The 25,253-nt window shown below is 40.7% G+C and overlaps 1 protein-coding gene across 1 annotated transcript in view; it reads right to left on the reverse strand.

Annotated features, from left to right (window-relative positions):
- Positions 1 to 22,931, reverse strand: part of LOC140342905 (cullin-4B-like) — a 35,304-nt gene extending 12,373 nt beyond the window's left edge. Inside the window, exons 1-11 of the mRNA XM_072429269.1 lie at positions 22,733 to 22,931; positions 22,065 to 22,463; positions 16,656 to 16,771; positions 15,660 to 15,738; positions 6,582 to 6,649; positions 6,110 to 6,183; positions 4,712 to 4,874; positions 4,374 to 4,463; positions 3,983 to 4,065; positions 3,591 to 3,658; positions 3,228 to 3,346 (exon numbers count right to left, since the gene is read on the reverse strand). Of these exons, the coding sequence (XP_072285370.1) occupies positions 3,228 to 3,346; positions 3,591 to 3,658; positions 3,983 to 4,065; positions 4,374 to 4,463; positions 4,712 to 4,874; positions 6,110 to 6,183; positions 6,582 to 6,649; positions 15,660 to 15,738; positions 16,656 to 16,771; positions 22,065 to 22,463; positions 22,733 to 22,916 (1,443 nt within the window). The 5' untranslated portion in view covers positions 22,917 to 22,931. The remainder of the gene's footprint in view (positions 1 to 3,227; positions 3,347 to 3,590; positions 3,659 to 3,982; positions 4,066 to 4,373; positions 4,464 to 4,711; positions 4,875 to 6,109; positions 6,184 to 6,581; positions 6,650 to 15,659; positions 15,739 to 16,655; positions 16,772 to 22,064; positions 22,464 to 22,732) is intronic.
- Positions 22,932 to 25,253: the final 2,322 nt, after the last annotated feature.

Below are 25,253 nucleotides of genomic sequence, written 5' to 3' on the forward strand. Positions count from 1 at the left end.
GGACTGCCCCTCATGGTTCTGTCCTTCTACAATATATCTACATATATTATATATAATCTACAATATGTGGACGATCTCCTAATATGTAGTTCTACTTGGGAGGCCTGCCAGGCAGACTGTGTGTGGTTATGTAAATGTGGACACAAGGTGTCAAAGAAAAAACTACAATGGTGTACGCAAAGTGTTGATTATTAGGGCTTTGTTCTCAGCAAAGGTGAGAGGAAAATAAGCCATGGCAGAATTACCGCCATACTGGATCTGCCCCGCCCACAAACCAAGAAAGACATGTTAACCTTTCTTGGCATGATTGGTTACTGCCGCCAATGGATAGCTGATTGTTCCTACTATGATAATATTCTGAGACAAGCCACTAAGACTGATATGCCTGATTTCATTAAATGGCCTGATGAAATGTTACAAGCTTTTAGTCATTTGAAATGTGCAATGGTTTCAAGTCCTGGTCTGGGCCTACCCGACTTTGGCATGATGTTTCACTTATTTGCCAGGGACAATTGTAAAACCATGGCAGGAGTCCTGGCGCAAGAACATGGAGGCAAATTTCGCCCTGTTGCTTTTTTCTCAAAAGTGGTTCCAGTACAGGTTCAGGGCATGCCTGCGTGTCTCAGGAGTCTGGCAGCCTGTGCCATGGTCGCAGAGATGGCCACGCCTATCACCCTAGGTCATCCTACCACTCTGCATACCTCACACAATGTTCAGGCCCTATTAAAAAACATATATACCCAACATATGTCTGCACAACGGTTGAGTGGCTATGAAGTCTTATTACTTTCAAATCCTCAACTTCATATCAAATACTCAGCACCTACATTCAGTCCAATGGCTATACTAAATGCCCTACTTGGATATAAGGGAGAGCAGGATGATTTGCCTCCTCCCCACGAATGTTCTGAAATCATACATGAACACACCTCACCTAGACCTGACTTACATACAGTCCACACCCATTGAAGGAGCACCTGATAATTTTGTGGATGGATCATGTTCCCACCCCAATGACAACACTTATCATGCGGGATATGCTGTGGTTCAACTCCCTGATGTTATTCTAGAATCGAATCCTATACCTTTTCAATCAGCCCAAGCAGCTGAACTGATTGCCCTCACTAGAGCTTGTTGTCTTTTTGAGGGAAGAGATGTAAATATATACACCGATTCTACATATGCCTTTGGGGTTGTACATGATCATGGGGTAATCTGGCAGAGAAGAGGCTTCATAGCTGCAGATGGGAAGCAAATCTCACATTCCACCCTAGTACACGACCTCCTAGCGGCCATCCAATTACCTAGCAAAGTTGCTATCGTCCATTGTAAAGCACATACTGGTCTTCAAACGGACATAGCTAAAGTGAATGCCCTAGCTGACAAGGCAGCAAGGGAGGCCTCTATTAAGACAGGCAGCAACAGTTCAAATGCCCTCCCTAGTTCCAGAAATTACCCTTAACAACAATCTATTGCTAAGCCTCCAGGATTTGGCTACAAGTAGTGAAAAGTTAGAATGGCAGTCAGTAGGTGCAGTGCAAGACCCTGATACGGGTCTTGTCTGCAAAGAGGGGAAACCATGTATTCCAGTTGCAAGCGCCCCAATTTTAATTGCACAATATCATGGCCTTGGCCATAGGGGAGCACAGGAACCACTGACCTCATTAGGAGAGATTTTTTTTAAACCAAGCCTTAGATCAAAGGTACAATCCTGTTTTACGATGTATTATATGTCTCAGAAACAACCCAAATAACTCAAGGAAGGCCCAACATCAGCATCTGAATTACCCGACTTCGCCATTCACTCACTTACAAATTGACTTTACCCATATTCCAAAGACAGGAAGAAAGCAGGAGTATGCCCTTGTGATTGTGGATATGTTCTCTAGATGGCCGGAGGTTTTTCCTACTACCAATGAAACCACACAAATTGTGCTAAAGATTCTGTTAAAAGAGATCATCCCCAGATGGGGATGTCCTGTTCAAATTAACTCAGATAATGGCCCAGCTTTTGCGTCCAGGGAATGTAAGGAGCTTTCCAAAGCCCTTAGGATTGACTGGAAGTTCCACCTCCCTTACCACCCTCAGAGTTCTGGGGTAGTAGAAAGGATGAATAGAACAATTAAAGAAAAAATAAGGAAAATTACTGGAGGCACGTTCACTAGTTGGAAAAAGTTTTTGCCTGTAGACCTAGCAGAAATTAGGATGCAGCCTAACAAGAATACTGGCTACTCACCATTTGAGATCCTAATGGGAAGACCCTTTCCCACCCCTTGGGGTCCAAAGGCCCTCGTGATAGAAAAAGGGGATCTAGAAGTAGTACCGGCAGAATATGTGAGGAAACTTGTAGAAACTTTAGATCAAATTGAAAAAGACGTTGCTCGTGCCTCTCCTTTCTCTCCACAGGAACCTACGCATCCTTTCCAACCAGGAGACGTGGTGATAGTCTAGCGCCTGGCAAAAGGACGAAAACAGACTGAGTTCCCGTTTGGACCACCCACCCGAGTGGTAGCAGTCACCAGAACAGCGATTCTCACAGAAGAGGCTCCAATCTGGATTCACGCTAGTAGAGTGAAAAGGGTCCCCTGAGGCTTCTTCTCCGGCGTCGAACGAAGACAAAGAGGGTGAAGCAGGTGTGAAATCCCTGAACAAAGAGGGGAACTCAGAAGAAGTCTCCCTGAAAAGTGCCTTGCCACAGGCTGAAGATGATGACCCCACAATATTCTGAGAGATTTGTTTGTCTGTTGATAATTATTAATCTTTGTGTTTTCTTGCCAGTCTGGCTTATTACTACGTATCTATCATCCAGAGGAGATGAGTTTCTTATGCGGTGCACCGAATAATCAGACAGTATCTAAAAGAGCTCAGGAGCAAGATCCCTTTGCTCCCGGCCCCTTTTTATTCTGAAAAGAATAGTATAGTCAGGATGGCAAATGCCCTAAATGTTAGCTCATTGTGCCTTGAAGACCTACAGAGCCCACGGGACCCTATAAAAAAAAAAGTGTTATTGCCCGTATATACACGCGATGAATCCCTCCTTGAAGTCTGGTCGACTTCTGTGGGGAATGTCAGAAATTAGGATATAGCAGGGATAATATTAGAATAACTACTATTAATGTGACTGCAGCAGAGACCTGTTTTACTTTTTCCCAGGATATGACCTTATATTGTGATTTTTCAAACTTTGAAAGATAAGTTCAGGTCAAAAAAAAAAAAAAAAACTCTACCTTGATGTACTCAATCCAGTGTTGTAGAAGGACTTGCACACCACCTCGGACTCTACTAAACAGCTGGTACAACAAAGAGAGATCTTGTATTCTGTTTTCATCCAAAAGATGGTTCAAACCTTACGAACACACAACACGGTGAATATTGAAAATCCTACGACTGAAGCTTAACACACACTGTACTTAACAAAAAAACTGAAGCGACAGAAAAGCAGGATTGTGTCCGATAATCATTAATGCCAGAACAAATCAATGGAAAGAAACATGTGCAGGATTTCATCTGAGCTCTAAACCAACAAGTGGATCTTACAGTACAGTGTCATTGCAGTAAAGTGTGGTTTACATGAACAACTATGATCATACCTTTCTGCAGAGTTGTTGTTAGATGTTCTCCAAGAAGCTGCTTTTCAACAGTGGCAATTAATGGTTTTCTAAAATAAGACATGAGAAATGTGTCTGCACCTTTGCTGTATTACTTTAGGTTAGCTCAGGATAATGTTAAAAGGAATAATACATTTAAATATTATCCCAGGCAGCACAACTGAAGTGACACAAAAGCATATGAAGCATTAACAGTCTTTTTCCAATGTTATTTAATGACACGCAGAATAATGATCGCACTGAGGTTAGACAGATTATGGGCATAAAAAAAAGGTTAGAGAAATTGTGCAAAATGCCCAATATAATTTCTAAAAAAAATTTGCTAAATGCTGCCTGCCCAAACGAATCCTACTAAAAAAAACTTTGACACTTACTGTGTGCTTTGATCTAAATATGTAATGACTCGATCTGCTTCTTCTTCTAAGCGCTTGTTAACATGATGCAGATATTCTGGAACCTGTGGCAATATTGAAAGGCTCAAATGTTAGGGTACAGATTTTTTAAGTAGTAAACCTGACATTCACTTAATATTCACTTAACATTGACTGATAGAGAATCTATAAATCAATATAAAAGATGAGGTAACCTTTTCACCTGTGCAGAATAGTCAGTAAAGCATACACAATAGACAACTATGTGTATAGTTGTAAAGTAGATGAATTAAAAACACAGCATCAAATCAAGAATTTTCATAAACATACCACTTGAATGATACTGTAAAGTTGATACATAACACTTTACCAAAGGATATAAAAAAAACCTCACCTCTCTTTCTTGCATAAGCCTTTGCCCTTCTGCTGCATACAAATGGTTAGTTTCTTCCAAGAACCTGTGTTCAAATGATTCTTGATAGATCTAGAGAGAAAACATAAAATTGGTACTATGTTCCTAGAAACTAGGTAAGTCAAACTATTCAACTTTTAGGGTCATGTCTCGAAAGTGAAGCAGGCACTGGCAACCACTGCCTTGCAAGTTGTAAGTCCCAGATCTCCTCATTCATTTTGCAGGCATTTTGGCATGTACCTACAAATGCCTCAATCTTTAGTTATAGCAAAAGTGGTTGTTAACAGCATTACCACTGTCACAAGGTCCAAACCACTTACCTGCAGGTCAGATAGCATACTTAGGAGACTTCTTAACAAACTTTTATCAATGGCTTCCCCATTTCTTTCTCTTTCAATTAGCAGGAGAATACCATCAATTGTCTTGTTCTGAACATTCTGATCACTTATTATGTGGGTTCTAAACAACTCCAGGCCCATGTCCCTATTAAAAAAACAAAACAAAAAAAGGAGGGAGAAATACAGTAAATAAAACACACAAGTCAAATGCAAAACAACAACATAGTGTGCAGTCAGACTGCATATAAAGTTTTTCTTACATACAAAGACCTGAAACTAGTGTGAAAATGGCCTGTTAGCAGCAGAGCTGTTATTTGTGCAGGGGGAGTTTTGGACCTGTGGAAACTCTTAACAGCTTTACACAGAGACCTGCAGCCTGCAGGCATCCAACTCTACAGTATGTGGTTAACAAAGGGTATTTTTTACCTTAAACTGCACGTCAATTAAACATCTTTTATAAGTGCAAAACCATATAAAAGCACAGATCGTTACAGAATTAAGTAGAAATACATTTTATAGCTCTGTGTTTAATATGGATATGGTAAATTGAGAGCTGGAAGATTTTGTGTGTTCTCAGCAGATGTTCAGGAAGGGAGTACCTCAGCATTTGTTTTTAACACCAAGGGGTCAATTTATATTTTTTTTTTTTTACCAATATTTACACAAAATGTATACTTTCTAATTAAAATTCAAATAAATTTGGTGCAAACCCATGAATGTATGTAGATTTGTGATGTAATCCAATTGACTAAATCTCTTCAAAATATAAGACTTACATAATTGTAATGGATAAAACAACTTTTGCACATAGAAAAAGGTGGATCATGGAAGTGTGGGGGGGGGGGATAAGGTTAATAGTTAAAGTAAGTGACATAAGTAAGACTGCATGAAAAAAAGAAAGTTGAGAAGGTAGACGTTTATAAAATATATATACATTTTTTGGAGCTGCCAATTGCCAGATACTATAGTATATAGGTATATATTCTTGACAAACACTTTAAAGTGGGGGAAGCAATTGCTTTGGAAAAGGATTTTGTTGTAAGGAGATTCAGAAACGTTGAAATAGTTTTGAAGTGCTTTGTATGCGAATGAGCTGTTTGAAGCAGTGCTATACATTTCTTATTACCATATCTCCTTTCCCTGAACTCAGCGAGTGCCATCATTCAAAAATCTATACTACCTTTGCTATCAATCAGGGGTATCATCACAATAAAATAGAATCTGGCAATTGGCAATTGGCAACCCCTCTTGCCCTTATGACTTATGGTACCAGTTTAGGGCAGAGAATGAAGGCAGATAGATTCCGTGCTCTTGCCCAAGTCCTTTCACAAACAACATTTTCTAAGAGGCAATTTTAATTGTGTACTTTTAGGAGCTTACCAAATAGATGGCAACATTGAGTTCTGAAGGACATAAGTTCGATCCAGAAATAGGAAGATACTTCTTATCATGATCTTAAAAACAAATAAATAAAAGCAAATTTTTAAGGCCATGTTTAGATTGGTGGTGAAGTTGCAGACCTGAAGCACTTCCTCATGTGAGATACAAAATGCTATCTGTCGCATCTCACCTGTGACAGTACACAGAGAATAGGGGAGGCCGGGAGCAGTTCCGTACCACCTGCAGCAGCTGCATGGAAATGCCCGTTCCCATTGCAGGTGTCAATGCAGACATAGGGCTTTATCCTTTTAAACATAACTAACAATATTGCAGTTCCAGAATAAAACTCTAGAAAAACTATAGCTTTTCAAAAAGAATTCCTCCCATCAAGCTTTAATGACAGTTAGCCTTCTTAACAAAGCTGAAGTATTATCCACCCTTCAAACACAAAAGAGAAACAAAAATAACTTACCATTTGTCTGCAATGATCCTGCCAGCATTTGTCTATTTTCTTTAGGAAAAGAACACTATCCAAAGAATCTGTAATTAATAAATTCAGGAAACAGACCAGTAAAACAAAATACAAATTATGAATTTAAGTCTTATTTGTCTTTCATCACATACTTTCAAGAGTGTCCCTTGCCTGGTCACTATATCAGCTAGGACAATAGTACTAACAGTTATATGCATGTCAGCCTAAAACAGAAAAGTTTTTTATTTTGTATTGAACGCAATACAAATGGATTTTGAATTTCCCGCCCTTCCGGCAACGTACACACGCACAAACGTCACCGGCATCGGGTGCAGAAGCCAGCCAGAGGACGAAGAAAGAACACAGAGATCGTGGTGATGGGCGGATCAGGTAAGGCTGTATTTACTATTACTTCTCATAGGTTTACCTACCGAATGTGACTCGGGATTATCGCTTTTAGCAACTTTTTTCTACCCCGAGTCACACTCGGGGTTACCGCTAGGGAGGTTAAAACAATATAAAATAAAGCTTTATATATTAAAAGTATATAACAATTGTGTGGGTATATAAACAGCTGGTCATTTAGGTTACAAATAGTGTGTGTTGTGTAGATAACTCCTAAGTATAAATTCAGATATAAGGTGGAGTACAATCATGTACTGCCATGCAGGAAGAACAATATACAAAGAAATGCCATTGCAAGACAGTCATCTCTACTTTTAAAATATTAAGAAATATGCATTTTATTCAGCGAATGAATATAAAAAAAAAAAAAAAAAAAAAAAAAAAAATGTAATATACCGTACTTTTCACACCTGACCATAAGACGCACCTAGGTTTAGAGGGGGAAAACAATAAAAAAATATTTTGAACCAGTATTATATTATGTAGTTCTCTACCCTCCTACACTGGGCATATCCCATCATTACTGCCCCCTCCTGTGTAGGCTTTGCCTGTGTCACCCTGCACCAAGCAGCCCCATGAATGTCTCCTCTCCCCTCCATAACACATTTGGGTGACCCTGTCCTGTGTGTCTGGTGTCAGAGCTGTGAGCAGTGGCTGGGCTCTAAGTCGGGCTCCTCGGTCTTGCTGACCATGTCCTCAGTGTTGCCGCTGAATTGCACTGAAAGGACAGAGCTGACCGTCACACACATACACACTGTATGTACAGTACTGTACCGCAGCCGGGGCTGGCTGTGCAGCAATATTCCCTCCATAAGACACACAGACATTTCCCCCCACCGTTTTTTACTCCATGTGTCTTATGGAGTAAAAACAGTAGTTTTAAAATTTAAAAATTGATGTGGTAGCAAACATTTCCAGCCCAGAACATTGCCTATGGGACACATAGTGCCTCTGTGTGGGGATGGCTATCTTAAAAGAGAAATATGGCTTTGCTTCACCATGTTAGAGAATACCTCTGAATGACTGGAGGAGTAATATCCATGTAGAAGCAGAAGAGGTTCACAAACCAGATTCAAATGGAAGCAGAGTCCCCCTGCTCGTTTCACTGCAGGGTATTGGGTACACAATCTTGCCCAGCATCAGAATAGTGACACCACTGAATACCTGGAGAGTGGCACTCACAAGCTCAGTGCCTTGGAGAATTTGACCAGGCAACAAAAGAGGAGTGAGTAGGCACAGGATGTGCAACGAAAATTCTCAGGAGAAAATTAAGACAAAAAAAGATGGCTTTTTAAGGGGCTGCCAAGTACAATTAACATTTACAGACTACCCCTTTAAGAGAAAAGTTCTCTTTTTTTTATTTGGGTTTACTTTAAGTATTTTAAAATTATGTTTTATTACCATTACAGAAAAAAAAGAGTGGTAGAGCTCATGTCAAAATGTGCAAACTCAGGATGAAATCGTTATTCTTGCTTCAATTCTTTGCGGGTCACAAACGATGTGCAAGTATGGGGCTGCCAAGTGTTCAAAGACTTTAGTGGCTTTATGCTTGCTTCAGGTCACGACCCCCAAGTAGTGAATCAGGGATAGAGATTAGGCTCTGAAACTAGCATGATCAGGAACAAAGGCCAAAAGCAGTTTATTGTAAATAAATAAATAATTTAAAAAAAACTCAGGTAGGTACAGTAGCAGAATATATACGAACTACTGCTCACAATGAAAAAATAATGAAAAAACTTGAATGTTTATTTAAATGTATTTTGTTTATACGAAGGATTTATTGTTACTCTATTACATTTTTTTTTACAGTAAAACATTTGAAAATGAATCGGGTAAGTAGTTAAGGTAAAAATGTACGCTTATAGCTTTTCCTGGAGTGTTCAGTGTTAGGACACTCCTGCCGGATGCTCTAACAATAGTCAGTCATTACATGTACATCCCATCTACCCTGATACCGTCCCTTCCATGACCTTCAAATCTTGGTGGAATCGTTCACCTTGCTCGACACTGACTGCACTAAGGCTTTTCCGGGGAAGTTAGAAAGATGGCTATGCAGAAAATGCACCTTGATGCTCATATTGCAACCGAGCATTGTGTAGCTCTCCAAGAGTTTCTGGACAATTTCTGTGTAATTATTTGCTCGGGTGTTTCCAAGTACTTGACAACGGCTTTGAATGATAATCAAGCATTCTCTTCGACTTCTGACATCGTTCTGATGAAATGTTCATCTTTGATGAGCTGCCGGGCTCGGAAATGCCAAAATGAGGTACTTGAATCATTCTCCTTCAGTTGGCAAAGCTTTAATGAACTGCTTTATCAGACCCAGTTTCATGGGCAGAGGCGGGAATATAATATTCTATCAACAAGTGGCTCATGTAGAATGTTTGGATCACCTAGTTTTAGGGCAAATCTTGGAAGCCAATTCCTTTCCACCCAATGCCTCTCACGAGCTCTGCTGTCCCACATCCGCAGATAACAAGGATACTTGGTGTATCCGCGTTGCTGACCAAGAAGGAAGCATACCATTTTAAGGTCAACACGGATAACCCAATTGTGTTGGTGATATTGCAACAACTCCATGACTCCCTTTATGTCTGCATATTCTTCACAAAGAGAAAATGAATGGCCAATTGGGACTGACCCAAATATATTTCCATTGTGAAGGAGGACACACTTTAAGCTTTGAGCCAACGATGAATAGTCACTATTCAGTTGAGTTATAGATTGGAATTCCCTCCATTAACCCCCCTAGCATTCTAATTCAGTCAGTTTTTTTGATGCAAAAAGTGATAAAAAAAAGTTTGCATAGAAATTTGTTGTTTTTATTGTGGGCCTGTAATTCTTAGGATTAACTCCCGTGTATGATAATTAATATATAATCATAAATAATATAATAATTATAAAAAATAATGAAATAATTGACCACAACAATGTAATTTATCAAAAAAACTTTCACTGAAATTTGTCAAAACAACAAGGGTGCAATATTATTGATAAATAATAATATAAATTAAATGCAGATTTTAGAAAAAATATTTACATTTCTAGTAGACATTCCGGGTGTTGTAGATTTTGAAGCAGGGTGCTGCACAAAATCCAACATCACAGACAGGACAGTAGAGCCTGGTTTCCTTTCTGACCTTCCTTCCTCCGTAATCGGTCTTTGAGCAGCAAACCACACACATCCTTGTATGTGCTGCCTTTTTCTGGGTTGGTGGGATGTATTCAGTGAAGTGACGACCGGTCAGGCATTCTGGGTTGACAATAGTGGAAGCACGACGTCCAGGTCTATTCATAGCCACTGATCGTGTTTGGTAGTTCTTGACTATGGATTCAGAAACTTGCATTCTGAATGATTCACAGGCACAGTGTTCTCCCCAGAAATTTTTTTCAGCCTGGTAGTGGGAAGCTCTAGCCAGGTGGTCAAAAAGGGGGTGTGGCAAAACATGGCAAATTTAGTGCTCCCAGTTGTTTATGCCATGGGTATCCAGTAACCTCTTATTGATTTAGTGTTCTACCTTCTCCCTACGCCGTGTATTGTGACCCAACTTCCTAGTGTTATAAGTTTAAAGAGTATTCCTTTGTAGTAGTGTAATAGTATAATGAATGTGGTATAACAAGTTAGGCTTAGTTCATATTAGCAGCAAATACATTTACCCCTTCTGAGTGACTTCTGGCAACTGCTAGGCACCTAGGATTGGTAACAGGCGGTAAGTGCTGGGCTTTTTCAGAGCTAGCAGTTTTTTAAGCAGCAGTGGTTCCTGGCATGAGGAATGGACAAATATAACCTTACTGCTAGTGTGACGTCAGCCTAACTTCAGATGTGCTCCTGAGGCTATATTTAGTGAACATTTGCGAAAACATTTTTTTCCCCACTTTCCTTTACAAAGTTAGCCTCGCAAGCCCATGCTGGCTCAGCTTCCACCTTTTCTCTGATGCTTACTTGTACGTCCAATGCTGCTTTGCACTGCGCATGCATTAGATTGAACACTTTTTTTTACATTATAAGAAAGCCTCTGAAGATGCATGCACAGAAGGAGCAATGCAGAGCCTCTTATATGTGACACAAATATCCCAGGAGGCTGGGGATTTCCCCTTTGGTCTTTACCGAAATGGAAATAAAGACTGAAGGGGAGAGGTCCTCCCCCCAAAAAAGTGTAAACAAGAAAACACATTTTTCCATTATATAACAGAGAAAGTCACTCTTTAATATGTTAAAAATGTGGTGATAGTTTAATAGCATCATGCGTGTGATATCAGATGGAGACAAGACATCCAGTGACCCTCTCTAATCACTGCCCATATTCTATAAAAAAAAAAAAAAAAAAAAAAAACTGTCAGTAAAGTTTATCCACAGTGTGTGATGATGTCATCGACAGCGAAGTGTGATAGCTGTGTGTGTAAAAGCTGCTTGTCAGATTCTGCAGCCTAACAACTCGCTGTGTTCAAACCTTCAGATCTTCTAAATCGGTCGTAATGACTTGAAACTGCAAGTGGGGGACACTTGTGGCTAAACCTTTCTAAAATGTAATTACTATGGCATTATGAGAACATAAACCTCTACCTAGCAAAATGTGGTGCCTGCTCTGTTACACGTCTGCATCTCTACCTCAAACAGCAATTTCTCTAGAATTTGGAGGTGCAGGGAAACAAAAATATAGGTGGAAAAGGGAGACACCTGTGGCTATCACCTTTCATTACCATGGCATAAACATTTGGAAAAAAAAAAAAAAAAAACAACCTTTTTTTTTATGTCCTTTAAAATGCACTTCCTTGTTACACGACCATAACCTTCCAGTACATGAACCCCATTAAATTTTAGGGGGCAGAGTTTATGTTCTAATGATGCTATAGTGAAGAAGTTTTAGGGGATGGTAACCACAGATGTTCCCCACTTGTACCAATATTTTTGTTTTCTTACACCTCCCCATTCCAGGGAAATTGAAGTTCAGAATGTTAGATAAGAGGACAGGAATGTGTAACAGGGCAGGGAAGCCCATTGTGATGGGCAGAGTGTTTTATGTTTTAATGATGCTGTAGTAATGAGATTTTAAGGGGAAAATGTGCTGGCCACTTGCACCTATATTTTCATAAATAGTTTTGTACCCCCCCCCCCCCCACATCAGAGAAATTGGGGGTCAAAAAAGAGAAACAGACAGTAGTTTCATCGGTATACATTTGAGACAGGTAGGTATATATTTAGGGGCCCCACCCCCAATGCTCCTTGCTATGTTAGTGGCACCAGGGTCCTCAATTTGCATTTTCAATTTAGGACTCCTAGTTGCACTTTCCTCTGAAACAGCAACCCCAAAGTTCAATTTTATTAACTTTTTACATTTGTGACCCCATATCCTGAAATTCTTTAAAGCTGGGGGGCTGAAATTGAAGTAACTAGTATCGATGAGGGTCCCCTGTGCACCCTGAAAATTACAAGTCATTGTAACATACATATTAGGAGATATGGAGGTCTGTACAAAGAGAGCAGTGAGGATACAAACTTTACACACCGCTCTAGCAGTGGGTACATTTTACAGGCAGATTCTTTTCTTTTAAATAGAAATCCCAGCTTGTGCTATCAGATAGGAGCAGGTCTCATTCACATGAAGGCTGAACTGTGTGCTCACCTCTCATTGCAGCAGCAATCCTCTGAACAGATGACAGCTGAGCACAGAGCAGCCTCACCGAGATCCATGCAGAGGATTAGAGCTGCCGAGAGGTGGGCGGGGCAGGCACAACAGCCGGGCGGAGCAACTGGCTAAAACCCTTTGAGGACAACTATGCAGGCCTCTGACAAATTTTTCTGTACATAATGTAAGCATTCCATAGTCACTGCTCAACAAGATGCCTGAAGATTTTTTTTTGTAATACTTCCTTTGGCGTTTCCTCATTGCTGGGTAGAATGGCTTGGTCAGCTCTGTTGACACCTCCCATGGTGTTGTTGTAGTCAATCACCACCTATGGCTTCATCACTACTTTCCTACGTTTTGTGCGTACCAGAACCGTGGAGGCATTATGGAAAGTGCTCTGCAGGCGCACACACATATTTTGTGTCACGCCATCTCAGGGCCATAATCTTGCCTTTCTGCCAGAAAACAATTTCTCCTGTCTCAGCTTCCTTTTTACAAACATTGATGGCAGGTTGCGCCGGTTAGACCGAACGGTTCCATATGCATCTGTTTTTATGTTGCAGAAGGAACTCATAAAGCTCAGGAGATTTGTATAAATGGTCAGTTGTGACACATTAGCCCTGATCTAGCAACGGCTCTATGAGAGATAGTACTGAAGATGTTGCTAACCTGTAATGGCTGTATCTGGTGTTCAACTGTGTCCCTTTTCAAGTGTAAAGTACTGTATTCCAAATATAGCCAGATGAGGATTCGCACAGCATATACATTTTAACGCCAAATCGTGCCCTCTGAAGCAATGTACTGCAACCAGCTGAGCCTCCCCTTGTAAGCCATTAGACTTTTGTCAATGCTGACATCTTTTTCTGGCACAGAGGTTTGCTGGAAATTTTGTAGAAGCATCCGAGACACTTTAAATTTTCTTGAGTTTTGGTGCAGGATGAGTAGTCTTATCAAATTCTTCATTGTTTGTGAAGTGCAGGTACTTCATGATGAGGGAAAAGCGGTATTCTGGCATGACTGTGCCAAAGAATGGAGTGACAATCATTTTATTCTTGGACCAGTACCACTTCTGCATGGGTTTGCTCACATCTCCCTGCAGGATCACCAAGCCCAAAAACAGCCAAATGTCATCCATGGTCACAGGTTCCCACTTTCTGCTTCTTGCAAACCTTAACTGTGGAGCACCTAACTGTTGTCTAGCGTACCTGCATAAAACAAAATAAAATAGGTATTTTAGGATATGTTCTTTTTTTATAGTGCGGTGAAGGTTGAAAGTAATGTCAGCAAACACAGAGCAGCATACATGTTTGCATAAAAATCAAAAATTAGCAAAAAATTTCAAAAAGGTTAGCAAACAGAACGGCTTACCTGTTTGTCTCCGCAACTATTTTTTTCGATAACTTCATCGGTCAAAAACAACTTCAGGTATGCCAGGGGGTCGTCGCATTCAGCCTCAATTTTCATCCCAGGTGCGCCGGTAAATGGAAATCCTGGCGGTGCTGCCTGGTCCGCATCAAGGTCAATAAGGCACCAGCGGGTAATCGCCGCTGGCATCACTCCCGGAATTTACTATTGCTGCTCGCATCAGCAGTTAGATGTGATGCACAATGCAGAAATCCTGCATTGTGCATCGTATCTAACTGCTGATGCGAGCAGCGACGTGGCCGGGACCCCAGGTGGCATTTAAAAGCAGATTACACAGTAATCTGCTTTTAAATTTCCTGCCCGGCTACGCCCCCTAACGGAAAAACACCCCAGCATCAGAGCGGGATCGTTGGATCGCGGGGCACAGGTAAGTGGGGCTTTTATTCTTATCCCGAGCGTGACTCGAGGTTACCGCTTTTTGCATTAAAAATCCAACACCGAGATTACACACATGGGGAACACACTCGGGATTACTCCTAGGGGGGTTAAACCAGGTATGTTATGGCAAAACACAAAGCCACTGTCAGTTATAAAGTACTGCAGATATGCAATTTCTCTGGTTCGAAAGTACGATACCTTTGTTCCTTTTTCAAGTAAGTTTTTCTCACGCAGTCCTGATGCTAGGAGTTCTGAAGCCTTCTTCGATTGATCCCAAATCACTTAACTCAAGTTGATCAAATCCCTTATGAACTTCAATTTGAAACTTTTCATCATTGTTGTCACCTAGTTCACCACCATAATCATGTCCTTCAAGAGAGGGTAGTTAACCAAAAACGGCACTGGGATTTCATCTGAATGAGCCACTGGGCGTATAGCGGATGGTAGACTAGGATACTCTATGTTACATTTATTTTTCTTGTTATATCCTGAAGTTTTCACTATACAAAAGTAACAGTCCCTGAATTGATCTCCTGGCTCTCGCCAAACCATAGGTATACCAAAAGGCATATTATCACGTGTTCCCTTTTGTCCACATCCGTAAATCCTCGACACACTGTTTGCACACCTTATGAGGGGCCCAAGACTTATTTTGATCAGCAAGTTTACCTTTGAATTATGTCAATAGGCTTGCTCTACAAATGTGCTGATGTTCGCCTTTTGACTGGTATAACAAAATGCCAGATATAACAAAATGAAATCAGGGTTGTTTAGGCAACTTACGACGAGAAACAGCAGAGCCATACATGATTTTAAAGAAAGGAAATACGTGTGTAAGTAGAAAAATAAATTTTGCTTCCTCACTACATAGAGCAGCGCACAACCTCTGACCACACAGTCTTGCGTCTAAATGGATAGCCTATACAAATCCACGCTAGAGTAATCACATTAAACTAAGCGGTAGAGAAAAAACCTGCAGTGATAGAAAAGAAAACTAACTGCACTTTCAGAAACAGCATAACTATTTTAGTGTAAATAAGCTTAAAAATTGTTCAAAATTGTCCCCCATTGTAATCCACCAATAATGTTTGAACGATTCAGGAAGTGACGCGTACTGGAAAAGTGTACTGCATAAACATTCACGATCACTGAGCGACCGTGCACACAATAGATCGTCGCCCAATCCGCCAGGACGGTCGTTCGTTTCCAGTGACATTCCTCGTTTATCGGCATTGTTGTTCACTTTTTTTGTTAACGATTATCAGAAGATCAGTTGGTATTCGTTCGTTTCCAACGATAAATATTGCAAGTGTGTACAGAGCCTAGGGTCAAGGGGAAAAAAAAAATAAACAAAAAACTGAAACTAGTCAAAACGTGCCACCAGCTTCTCCATTCATGGCAAAGTAGTTCTGCACCTCAGTTTGATACTTTATCACTGCTCGGCTGCTTCCTAATTGGAAAGCAGACACATCACCCTGCCAAGTGACACAGGGTAGCAAATGACTGCTAAACGTAAGAACTGTCACACAGAAAAAGGTCACATGTGCCCCTATACCTGAAGGCACTGAGCATTTGGCCAGCTGCAACAAAGATGAAGCAGTGGAAACTGCTGGTAAGGTTTGTGTCTGTGGACTGGGTGGGGGGTTAGGGGGGGGGTCCTGTGTTATATCACCATAAGCAGTATGTTTAATAATCATGCAGGTAACACATAGCAGCCTTTTGAATGTCTTTCAGGTCAACTTTCCCTTAAGTATTAGGAGCTATTCCTTTTCTCAATCTGAAACTACTGGTTATGAGGATGACATATCGCAAAAGGTATTTTTTTTCAAGCCAATATAATGGAAAAGGCATGCAGCAACTAAAGTAATTTTTGCTTGGATATGCAAGAAATCATTATTGCAGCATGCACAATACCTGAACTCACTATGTATCTACTAAATGACAATTCCTTTCCTAAACTCAGTGCATAGACTCCAGAGAGCACACTACATTTATACTGCCTGACCAGTAAAAACACCAACTTGTCAGCATTGTCTGTACCTCAATTAAGGGCATGAATGTCATCTCCCAACCCTTCATTCATGACTAAGTTATAATCCAGCTATGTAACTCAAACAATATTCAGACAATATTCAGTCACAAGCCCTGACCTCCATTTTAGTCTACCAAATGGGGCAACCAGGGAATCCTACCGAAAGCAAAATCTAAGAATAGTCAAAGTAAGATTTGGTAAACTCACCTGATATAACTCCTCCAAGTTGTATTTTATTGAAGTGCTATTTTGAATGGCTTCAACAGCTTCTTTCAGTTTCTGCCAGGTTTCATCAGTGTAATTTTCAGGCAATTTTGGTTTATCTGTAACACAAGGCAAATGAATCATGTATGCCCAACTACATAATAAATTAAAACAAGGGTGCCCAGCATATGGCCACAGGTGCGCAGCCCTCTCCTCATTCCTTCTCTGCTCGTTGTCTTGCAGGGATGGGGCACTCGCATCTTCAATGTTTCTCTAAGAGATCGTGCTGCCAGGAAAGGGAGAGAGTGGGCATGTCCAATAGACCTGTCAATCAGCTGTGGCTGCTCCCTGGCCACCTTGTACTGTCCCGGCAGCAGTATGAGAGCTGTGTCTGTGTCCATGCTACTGTCATTACCCCCACGTATTAACCTTCATATCGCCTAGGCTGAGTGTCATAGAAATATTTTCAGGGTACAATGGGGACCCTGAGAGCTGCTATTAAACCAAAAATTTAGCCCTCTACAAGCATTAAATCCTAATAATCAAGGATATTTTCATATTAGGTGGGGCTACTTCAAGACCAGGATGCCCAAATTGAGTTCACATGTTGGGAACCCCTTGGGGGCCACTTCCATGGCAATGAACATTAGGGTACTGCCAATTGTCTGTGCGCTGTGGTGCCCCTTACAGTTCATAAAACTTCAAGGCTACGTTCAAGTTGGTAGTGAGGTTCCGGTGTGGTTACCCCCCCTTCCTCATGCCATGGAACCCAGGCTATGGGGAGATGCTCAGTACCGCTTACTGCTGCCTGGAGTCAAATCTGCAGACGTTGCAGTGTGAGGGACTAAACAGCTGGTGGGGTGCCTGTTACACATAGCCAATAGTAAATGTCTTTTGCCCCGCCCCTTTCCCCCTAAAATGTTATACCCATCATATCATGCTCCCCCCGTCACACATAGCTATCCCCTTACAGAGGAATTGGGGTTCATAGAGAGTAAGAGGATAGCTATGTGTGACAGGGTAGCATGGTATGACTAAGTGATGACATTTTTGGGGGAGTTAGCCACAAGAGTTCTGCGCTTGGTTACATTTCCCTTTTCTAACAGAGTAATTGGTAAAGAAAAGAAAAGGGAAATGTAACGGCAAGTGCAGGACTCTTGTGGCTAACTCTTGGCTACCTGTCACACGAATTGCATTTCTCTGGAAGTATCCATTGGAATTTGTCATTTCTTTTATTTTGTGCATGTACTTTACAGTAACTAGAAACAATTCAATACATTTCTAGACTTAAATCTTTAATGTTTGTTGGCATTGTGGCCCATGAGTTTTATCCCAATGTCAACAGCGGCACCCAGATGGAAAAAAAAAAAAAAAAAAGGGTTGGGCATCACTGAATTAATTGGTGCAGTTTTCTTGATAAAATGGGTTTAAAGATACCACAAAGAAGAATAAAGTGCAGACAAGCCTTAACCTCCCTGGCGGTAACCCAGAGTGTGGCTAGGGGTAAAAAAAAAAAAAAAAAAAAAAATTTCCAAGCCAAACTCTGGGTAGCGAAAAACATTAAAAACACACACATGGTCCCATCGGCATCCTGCCCTTTGGATCCCCCTTCTTATCTAAGCCGGTGAGTGCACTGATGTTACCGGTGACGTCAGTGTGGAGGCGCAGCGGGAAATTCAAATTATTTTGTATTGGATTCAATACAAAATAAATTTATATATATATATAATATTACAGGTCAGGTTTCAGTATTTTTATGCACCCTTGTTTTAACAGATTTTTCTGTTTTTTTTAAAGTTCATTATTAAATTTATTAAATATTGAAAATATATTTTAGTGAATTATGCCTAAGAATTATAGGCCTACAATGCAAAATAAATTTCCATGAAAAGCAATGCGCTGTTTTTGGCGCAAAAAAACAGACATAATTAGACCGCCAGGAAGGTTAAACAGGGCTTTCATGATACAGAGGGCTTTAGCATAGGAATAAGAATGTAAGGCAAGTACCAAAACCATGCTTGAAAGTGGCACACATCACAGCATGATTGTACAAACTCTACTATACAATCTTCTGTAGGGATAAGGTATGCAGCATATATGCCAGAAAATCAAATTATTTTTGGCATCGCGGGCATACACAGAAGGTCTTTATCAATATGAATCTGCTGAAACGTGTCTGTCTCTTAACATACCAATTGCCTGGCTGATATCTAAATAATTGGATTCAATGCTTTTGACACGCTGACCATGAACAAATAAGCAGCCAGCTTTCAGTTTTACTTCGTTCTGACTTCAGTTATATGCTTACTCCAGGTCAGTCACCCAAAAAGTGGAAACTAGATATAGCCAGGCAAAAAGCATTTTCAGAAAGAAGGTGGCCTTCATCTATAAAATCAGGGCTGCTTTAGGCTAGATATTCCAGCATCATTCCATATTAAACTGTACCAATTAAAAAAATTGTAGGCAACCCTCCCCCAACTAAAAATTAGAAACCCCTATACTCGTGCTGAAGCTATGTGATCTAGTAACACCATTGCATATTACCCGTAACATGTGGTGCCATTCATTCAAAACTACACCCCGATTTAGTGTGCTGCAAAATGTTATGTGCACAATTTATATGTTTATTAGGCAGTCCTAAAAGAATAGATAAGATCTTAGCAAATATGGAATTAATTAGCTGAACTGATTCCATTATCTTATTACCTTATTTTTATCATTATCTTATTTCTTTTGAAAGTTGATGTCCCTTCACAAAACATAAGAGGTTTTTCTGTTTTTTTTACATTAGAAGATGGATACAGGGCCTATAAGATCAGCAAAACCAAACACCTTACAAATAAAAATCACCTTCGCAGTCCCTTTAACGTAATGCAGAGAAACACACAAATATAAAGTAGTCATTGTGACACTTTTCAAACATATCACGGACAACATCTAACTACCAAAATGGACAGAACATGAACTAGCTGACAAACCAAAGCCAACTACTAAAGAAGTGAATCTATTGAAAGCAAATGAAAATAGGCAAATCTGATAACAAAATAAAAAAATACTATGATGATGTAGTCTGTCAGTAGCACAACAGTCCCCTCTGTTACACTGCTGTATTATTACCTGTTGATCCTGTGTTATTTTTTTCTTGCCTTAAACAAGCCAAGCTGTTCAGCAAAAGTAACGGTTAGAAGGTTGAGACAAACTACTGAACGCTGACACGGGTGCCTACAATAGTCAGCTTATATTCAATTTGTTAAAATCTTTATTTTCTAGAACAATAAGAACAAGAAAAAAAGTGTTGAAAAGTGTAAGATGGAGTGGAACTTTAAATGTGTTATTCACTTGTAAAGTGCATCCAACATTGCCCTCTGCATAGAAACTGCTGTCCAGAGGTGGCTACATTCCTTCTCTACAGAAACAGTACAGTGATGCAGCCACCCTAACGAAGAAAATGAAGTGTGCTACTGGCCAGATACCCAGTGAGAATAAAGAGGGGGGGGGGGGGGGGCTAAGAAAATGAAAACTTAGGCAGCCACCTTTACAGACTGGTGAGCTGCATTTACCTTTAACTGCTAATTACCCTAAACCTTTTTAAGATTTTAAACATTTGAAGCTCATTTATAAGGGGGTCTGAGGCAGAGAATGGGTAATGAAACCAGCTGTCAAACACAATTTAAAATAAGAAGAATAAAACTGCTGCCACATGACTGTCATTTCAGTGATAAGAGGAGCAGTAATCCTCCTTTGAGTCATCTGTTTAAAAAATATCTGGAATCAAACTATGGCAAAATAACAGATATGATGTAGCATGTCAATAACAGAAATTTGTGTCAAGTTTTTTTTTTTCTGTTGATTGTCCCAGTAGATCTGATTTCACTTCTTGTAACAAAGTAACACTGCAGAAACATTGTAAAACTTGTGGGCAGGGAAATCTTAGGTGAACTTTAACCCCCCTAGCTGTAATCCCCAGTCAAAATAGCTGTATTGAGTCCAATACAAAGAAATCTTCATAATATATATATATATAATTGCTATTGCTAGTGTACAGGTATTTTACATTTTAAGTTTTTTTTGTTAGTTTATTATTAAATTTTTTAACTATTAGACATATTTGGGGAGTTATACCTAAGAATTATAGCCTACAATGATTAAAAAAAAAAAAAAATTTAAATGCTACCACTGAAGGTATCAGAATTTGATCTGGGATTCTTCTTTTGCTGTGCACATACAACAGAGCCTAATACTGCAAGTGCTAATATTACAAGGAACATGCTGGAGGAGGTGAGAGCAGAATATTAGAGGGATCAGCTCATCAGTCTACTGCTTTGTTTAGTCACAGCCTGGGGGAGGAATCTGTAAACTGTCACCAAGTGCAGCAGAAAAAAAGTCAGGTCCCCTGCCATGTTAGATTTGGAATTTAAAACTGCATGGTCTAAAACTTTTTATGCAGCTGCAGAAACAGAATTTTACTTTGGAAATAAATGTCATAGCATTACTACCATGAAAGGCAGTGCCATTTATTATCTATTGGCAACACACCTCTACCACACATACATTGCAGTGCACTGTTCTAAACAAAAAGTAATGTCTAGAACAGGGGCACCAATTTAAAGATTTATCTCCACCACTTGATCTGGTGACAATTTTAAAATATTTACTTTCAAGTCCCCAGAACAATGTTACATTAAAAAAACCAAGAAAGTGAATCTCCAAAAGGGGACACTGAAAAACCTGAAAGGGGTTCTAATCCTCCCAAACTCCATTTAAAAGGAAAACATTGGTTTGGCCATACATAGCCCTACACTATTAGGAATCTGAGCAGTGTAAGCATCTATGGCAGTATTCTGCAGTTTGCCCCAAAACCTTAGCGAATAGATGGTAGGCCGGTGTAATAGGGAATTTATAAACTGAATCTGATTATTACAGGTATTACCCCCATACAGACACCATAACACAACACTTTCTGCGTAACCTAGTGGACTACTATAAGAACTTTTTCAGGATATATGTATGTAAGGGGGTTAAAGAGCTGACATCTGCTGCCGAGAGAAGCTTCATGTAGCCAAGAGGCAGCATTCCCTGGCATGAGGAAGCAGTAAATTGGCCACAACCTCATGACCGGTGTGAACATAGCTGCTAACACTGTAGCCCCTATAAGAGCTAGGGGTGATACCTGAACATCCCATTACAGTATCCAAGATAGTGAGGGTGAAAATGCCAGTAAATCATTCAAAAAGCATGCCTATTTTGAGCATTTTCTGGCACATAATGGCATTGCAATATTAAACAAGCATGATAGAGGAAGCAGCACTGGCGTGACCACATAACAGGCAATCCCCGCCAGAGGGGTACACCCATCTAACTAAACCCCACAACACATTAGCCATTTGTCAGGGCCAGGTGAACTTGCGCTACCTTTGAAGTTCTTGATGACTAATTTCTTGGCTGAGCCAGGCTTGCTGTTGGTAAAACTGGAGACTGGGGAGGCTTTGGTGAGCCCATTGGCGTGATGACCAGCAGCCACCGGAGAGATGAGAAGGTTTTTATTCCTCAGGGGTTGGGGGGTAGCGGAAGAACATGAAGAAGAGGGGGACTCCTCCGCCATCTTCACATCGAGTCCTAGAAAGTCCAGGCTGTCTTCAAACCTCAGCTTCTTCTGGATGTGGTTGAAGGAAGACGAGGAGTTCTTCTGTGAGGGGATGGAGTCCAGGTCTTCCTTCTCACTGCTATTCCTGTTGTTTAACTTTCTCTTCTTGGAGGTGCTGTTTCCCTCTGCCTTGACCTCCTTAGCGGGGGGGTTGGAGGATGATAAACCTGAGGGGAACATGAACACAGGAGACATGTAATAGCCGAGACATGAAGCTCGTGCACTGACCAGCCCGCTTCCTGCTCCCACCCCCGGTTCTAACAAGGCCCCGGCCTGGCTCTGCACTCCGGGAAGGCCACTCTGCTTGTTTTTTGTCACCAGAGAAAATATGGCCTCACTTCCTCCCTCAAGGCATCTCGGGTAGAGCGGCCTAAAGGGGCCACCGCCCACCACCACCCCTCTTCCTCCGTGACATCCAGCCCTCACTTTTATTTACCAGAAGGGCTGGCGGCGAGGTCTTTCATAATGCCCAACCGTACGGGCCTCATCCGTTGCCTTTCCCTCGCCGATCTATCGCTCCGATTGGTCCTGGCGGGGAGTTCGGGGACTGGGAGGGATTGAACAGGGTGTTGAGAACCAATGGGAGGAGCAGGCCTGGAGGCGTTCGCTGTCACGTTCATGACGTTTCCAAGCAGGATAAGGCGTCTATTGGTGGGCTTGTGACGTTAGGTCATCCGCTTACCGGTCTGTCTCGCCCCACACTTGCTGTGGCTTGTGAAGAAAAGGCAGCGCATGATAAAAGAGCACCTGTCATCAGTTAAATATATTAGCTGCTAAGGCAGCTCCTGCATGGCGGAAGCTTCCTACTTACATGTTACATCTTATCTTTTGTAGCTGAATACGTTCATCTATGAAGGGGAATTGCAGCTTGTACACCATGTTTTTAAAGAGACCCTGTCAGGTCTTTAAGGGCTTTTGGCATCAGATTGCGAGGTTTCTAAGATCACACAGGATTCACTGACAGGTGTATATGACTTGCTTCAAGCATATTTTGCTATTCTACAGACTTGTATGGGAGTACAAAAACAACATCAAGCTAACACAATCCCATCAACAGTGCCCCTAGGGGCAGAATCTGGTGCTCTTATCTGTGCTTGCCGAAAGGCCTGTGCCTCTTATCTCCATTCCAGCTTTGCAGCCCCAAGCAGCTTCTTCACCACATTCACCAATTAGGGATTCCTCTGTTGTGTGCTGTTAGTCTCTGTTCCTTTCACTGACTGCTATGTAAATGCATAAATAATTGTGATATGAAGGGTGAAGGAAGTAGCCCTGTTATGGGGGGGTCATGTAAATGACCATCACAAACCAGGCTATGGCGCTAACCTGTAGATAACAGAGAGGATCCTGAGCCTTCGCTATGTGGAAGAGTGAGGATACTAATAAAGTTGGCAGTGCCTCCACCCAGGACAGGGTCTCTGTTAGCAGAGGGGCTCCCTTCCTGGGACATTAACCAGAAATAATAACAGTAATATAAAACACCTGAGGAACCACTACACCCAGCATGCAACATTAACCATTGCAGCTAAATGAACACACAGGTTGGAGTATTTGTAAGCTTTATATCTCAAAACAGTAATAACAATATATATCATCAATAAACAGCAATGAGTACACATATCAAGCACATAGCAGAGTCCTGAGGAGAATTGTGCACAGATATACCCGGGTATATATACAGTCTATTACCACAAATACCTCCAGTACTGATCAGTGTCAGGATGGGTTGCAGAGGTCTCTGGAGTTGATAATAGCAAAGATGTCCTGATGAGATGATCCTCAAAACAGCAGCAAGGAAATCCTCCAGCCGGCAATTGTGCTGTGTATGCTGTGATCCTGGATTGCAGGGATGCAGACAAAGTCTCTGGAGGTCAGGAACAATCTATCTGCCCTACCACTTAGACCCTAGCAATCACACTAATCTGCCAATGCAACCGGACCTCTGCTACCTATGGGCCATCGGATGCCTAACCTATGCTAGGTGTAACTAGACAGTTTTTTTTTTTGACCTGAACTTATCTTTCAAAGTTTGAAAACAATTTATAGTTTACACCGATAGAGGCGTAGATGCCAGTTGATCCAGGTTTTTTTCACATTTTAAAACCCTGTTTGCCTAAATAGGTTTTGGCAAAACTATTCTTAATTCTTCTTTTTTTTTTTTTTTTTTTTTTTTTATATATAGTCGTTTGGCAGTACAATTGTGATTAATCCAGAAAAGGATAAAAGTTTGGTGCAAGAATTGCTTGACTTTAAAGACAGAGTTGACCATGTGATAGATGTGTGTTTTATGAAAAATGAGAAGTTTGTCAATGCTATGAAGGAAGCCTTCGAAACCTTCATCAATAAGCGACCAAACAAACCAGCGGAACTTATAGGTAATATTATTTAGTGATCTTGTTTTGTCAGGCTGCAAGTGCACCTTTTTCTTTTATGCATATTGTATTTTGGCAGATAGTTTTAGTAGTTTGTCATAAATTGTGGATCAAACAGGTGAAAGGATCTGCTTCTACTTCTGGTTCCTCGAATGCACCCTGACTTCTCCTTCACCCACAGAGACAGACGTCTGGAGAGATACCCCAATAACACACATGCACAGTATGGTCTTTGAAATATTCTCCAATCTTTATCCTGACAAAATGTTTTTTTATACATACAGGATACAGGAAGACAAAGGCGTAGTTTACATATGCAGTTATGCTGAGTTAGCAAAAACAACTCCTTATATAGTAAAAGCTGATGCAGGTACATTTTTCCTTTAGTGTAACAGATGTTCAGCATCCTGTTATTCATACAAATTATATAACTTGTTCTATTTATCCCTTTAGTCCCCTCTTAAGTCATGAATATGACTTATCTTCTTTCTATCATAGAGAGGTAAGTAGCATATTTTTGTCCAGGATCTGTGGGTTTTGGACACATTGCGCGGAATGTTTGTATAAGGGAAGGGATACATTGGATAC

This window comes from Pyxicephalus adspersus, chromosome W, assembly GCF_032062135.1.
Source record: "Pyxicephalus adspersus chromosome W, UCB_Pads_2.0, whole genome shotgun sequence".
NCBI lineage: Eukaryota > Metazoa > Chordata > Amphibia > Anura > Pyxicephalidae > Pyxicephalus > Pyxicephalus adspersus.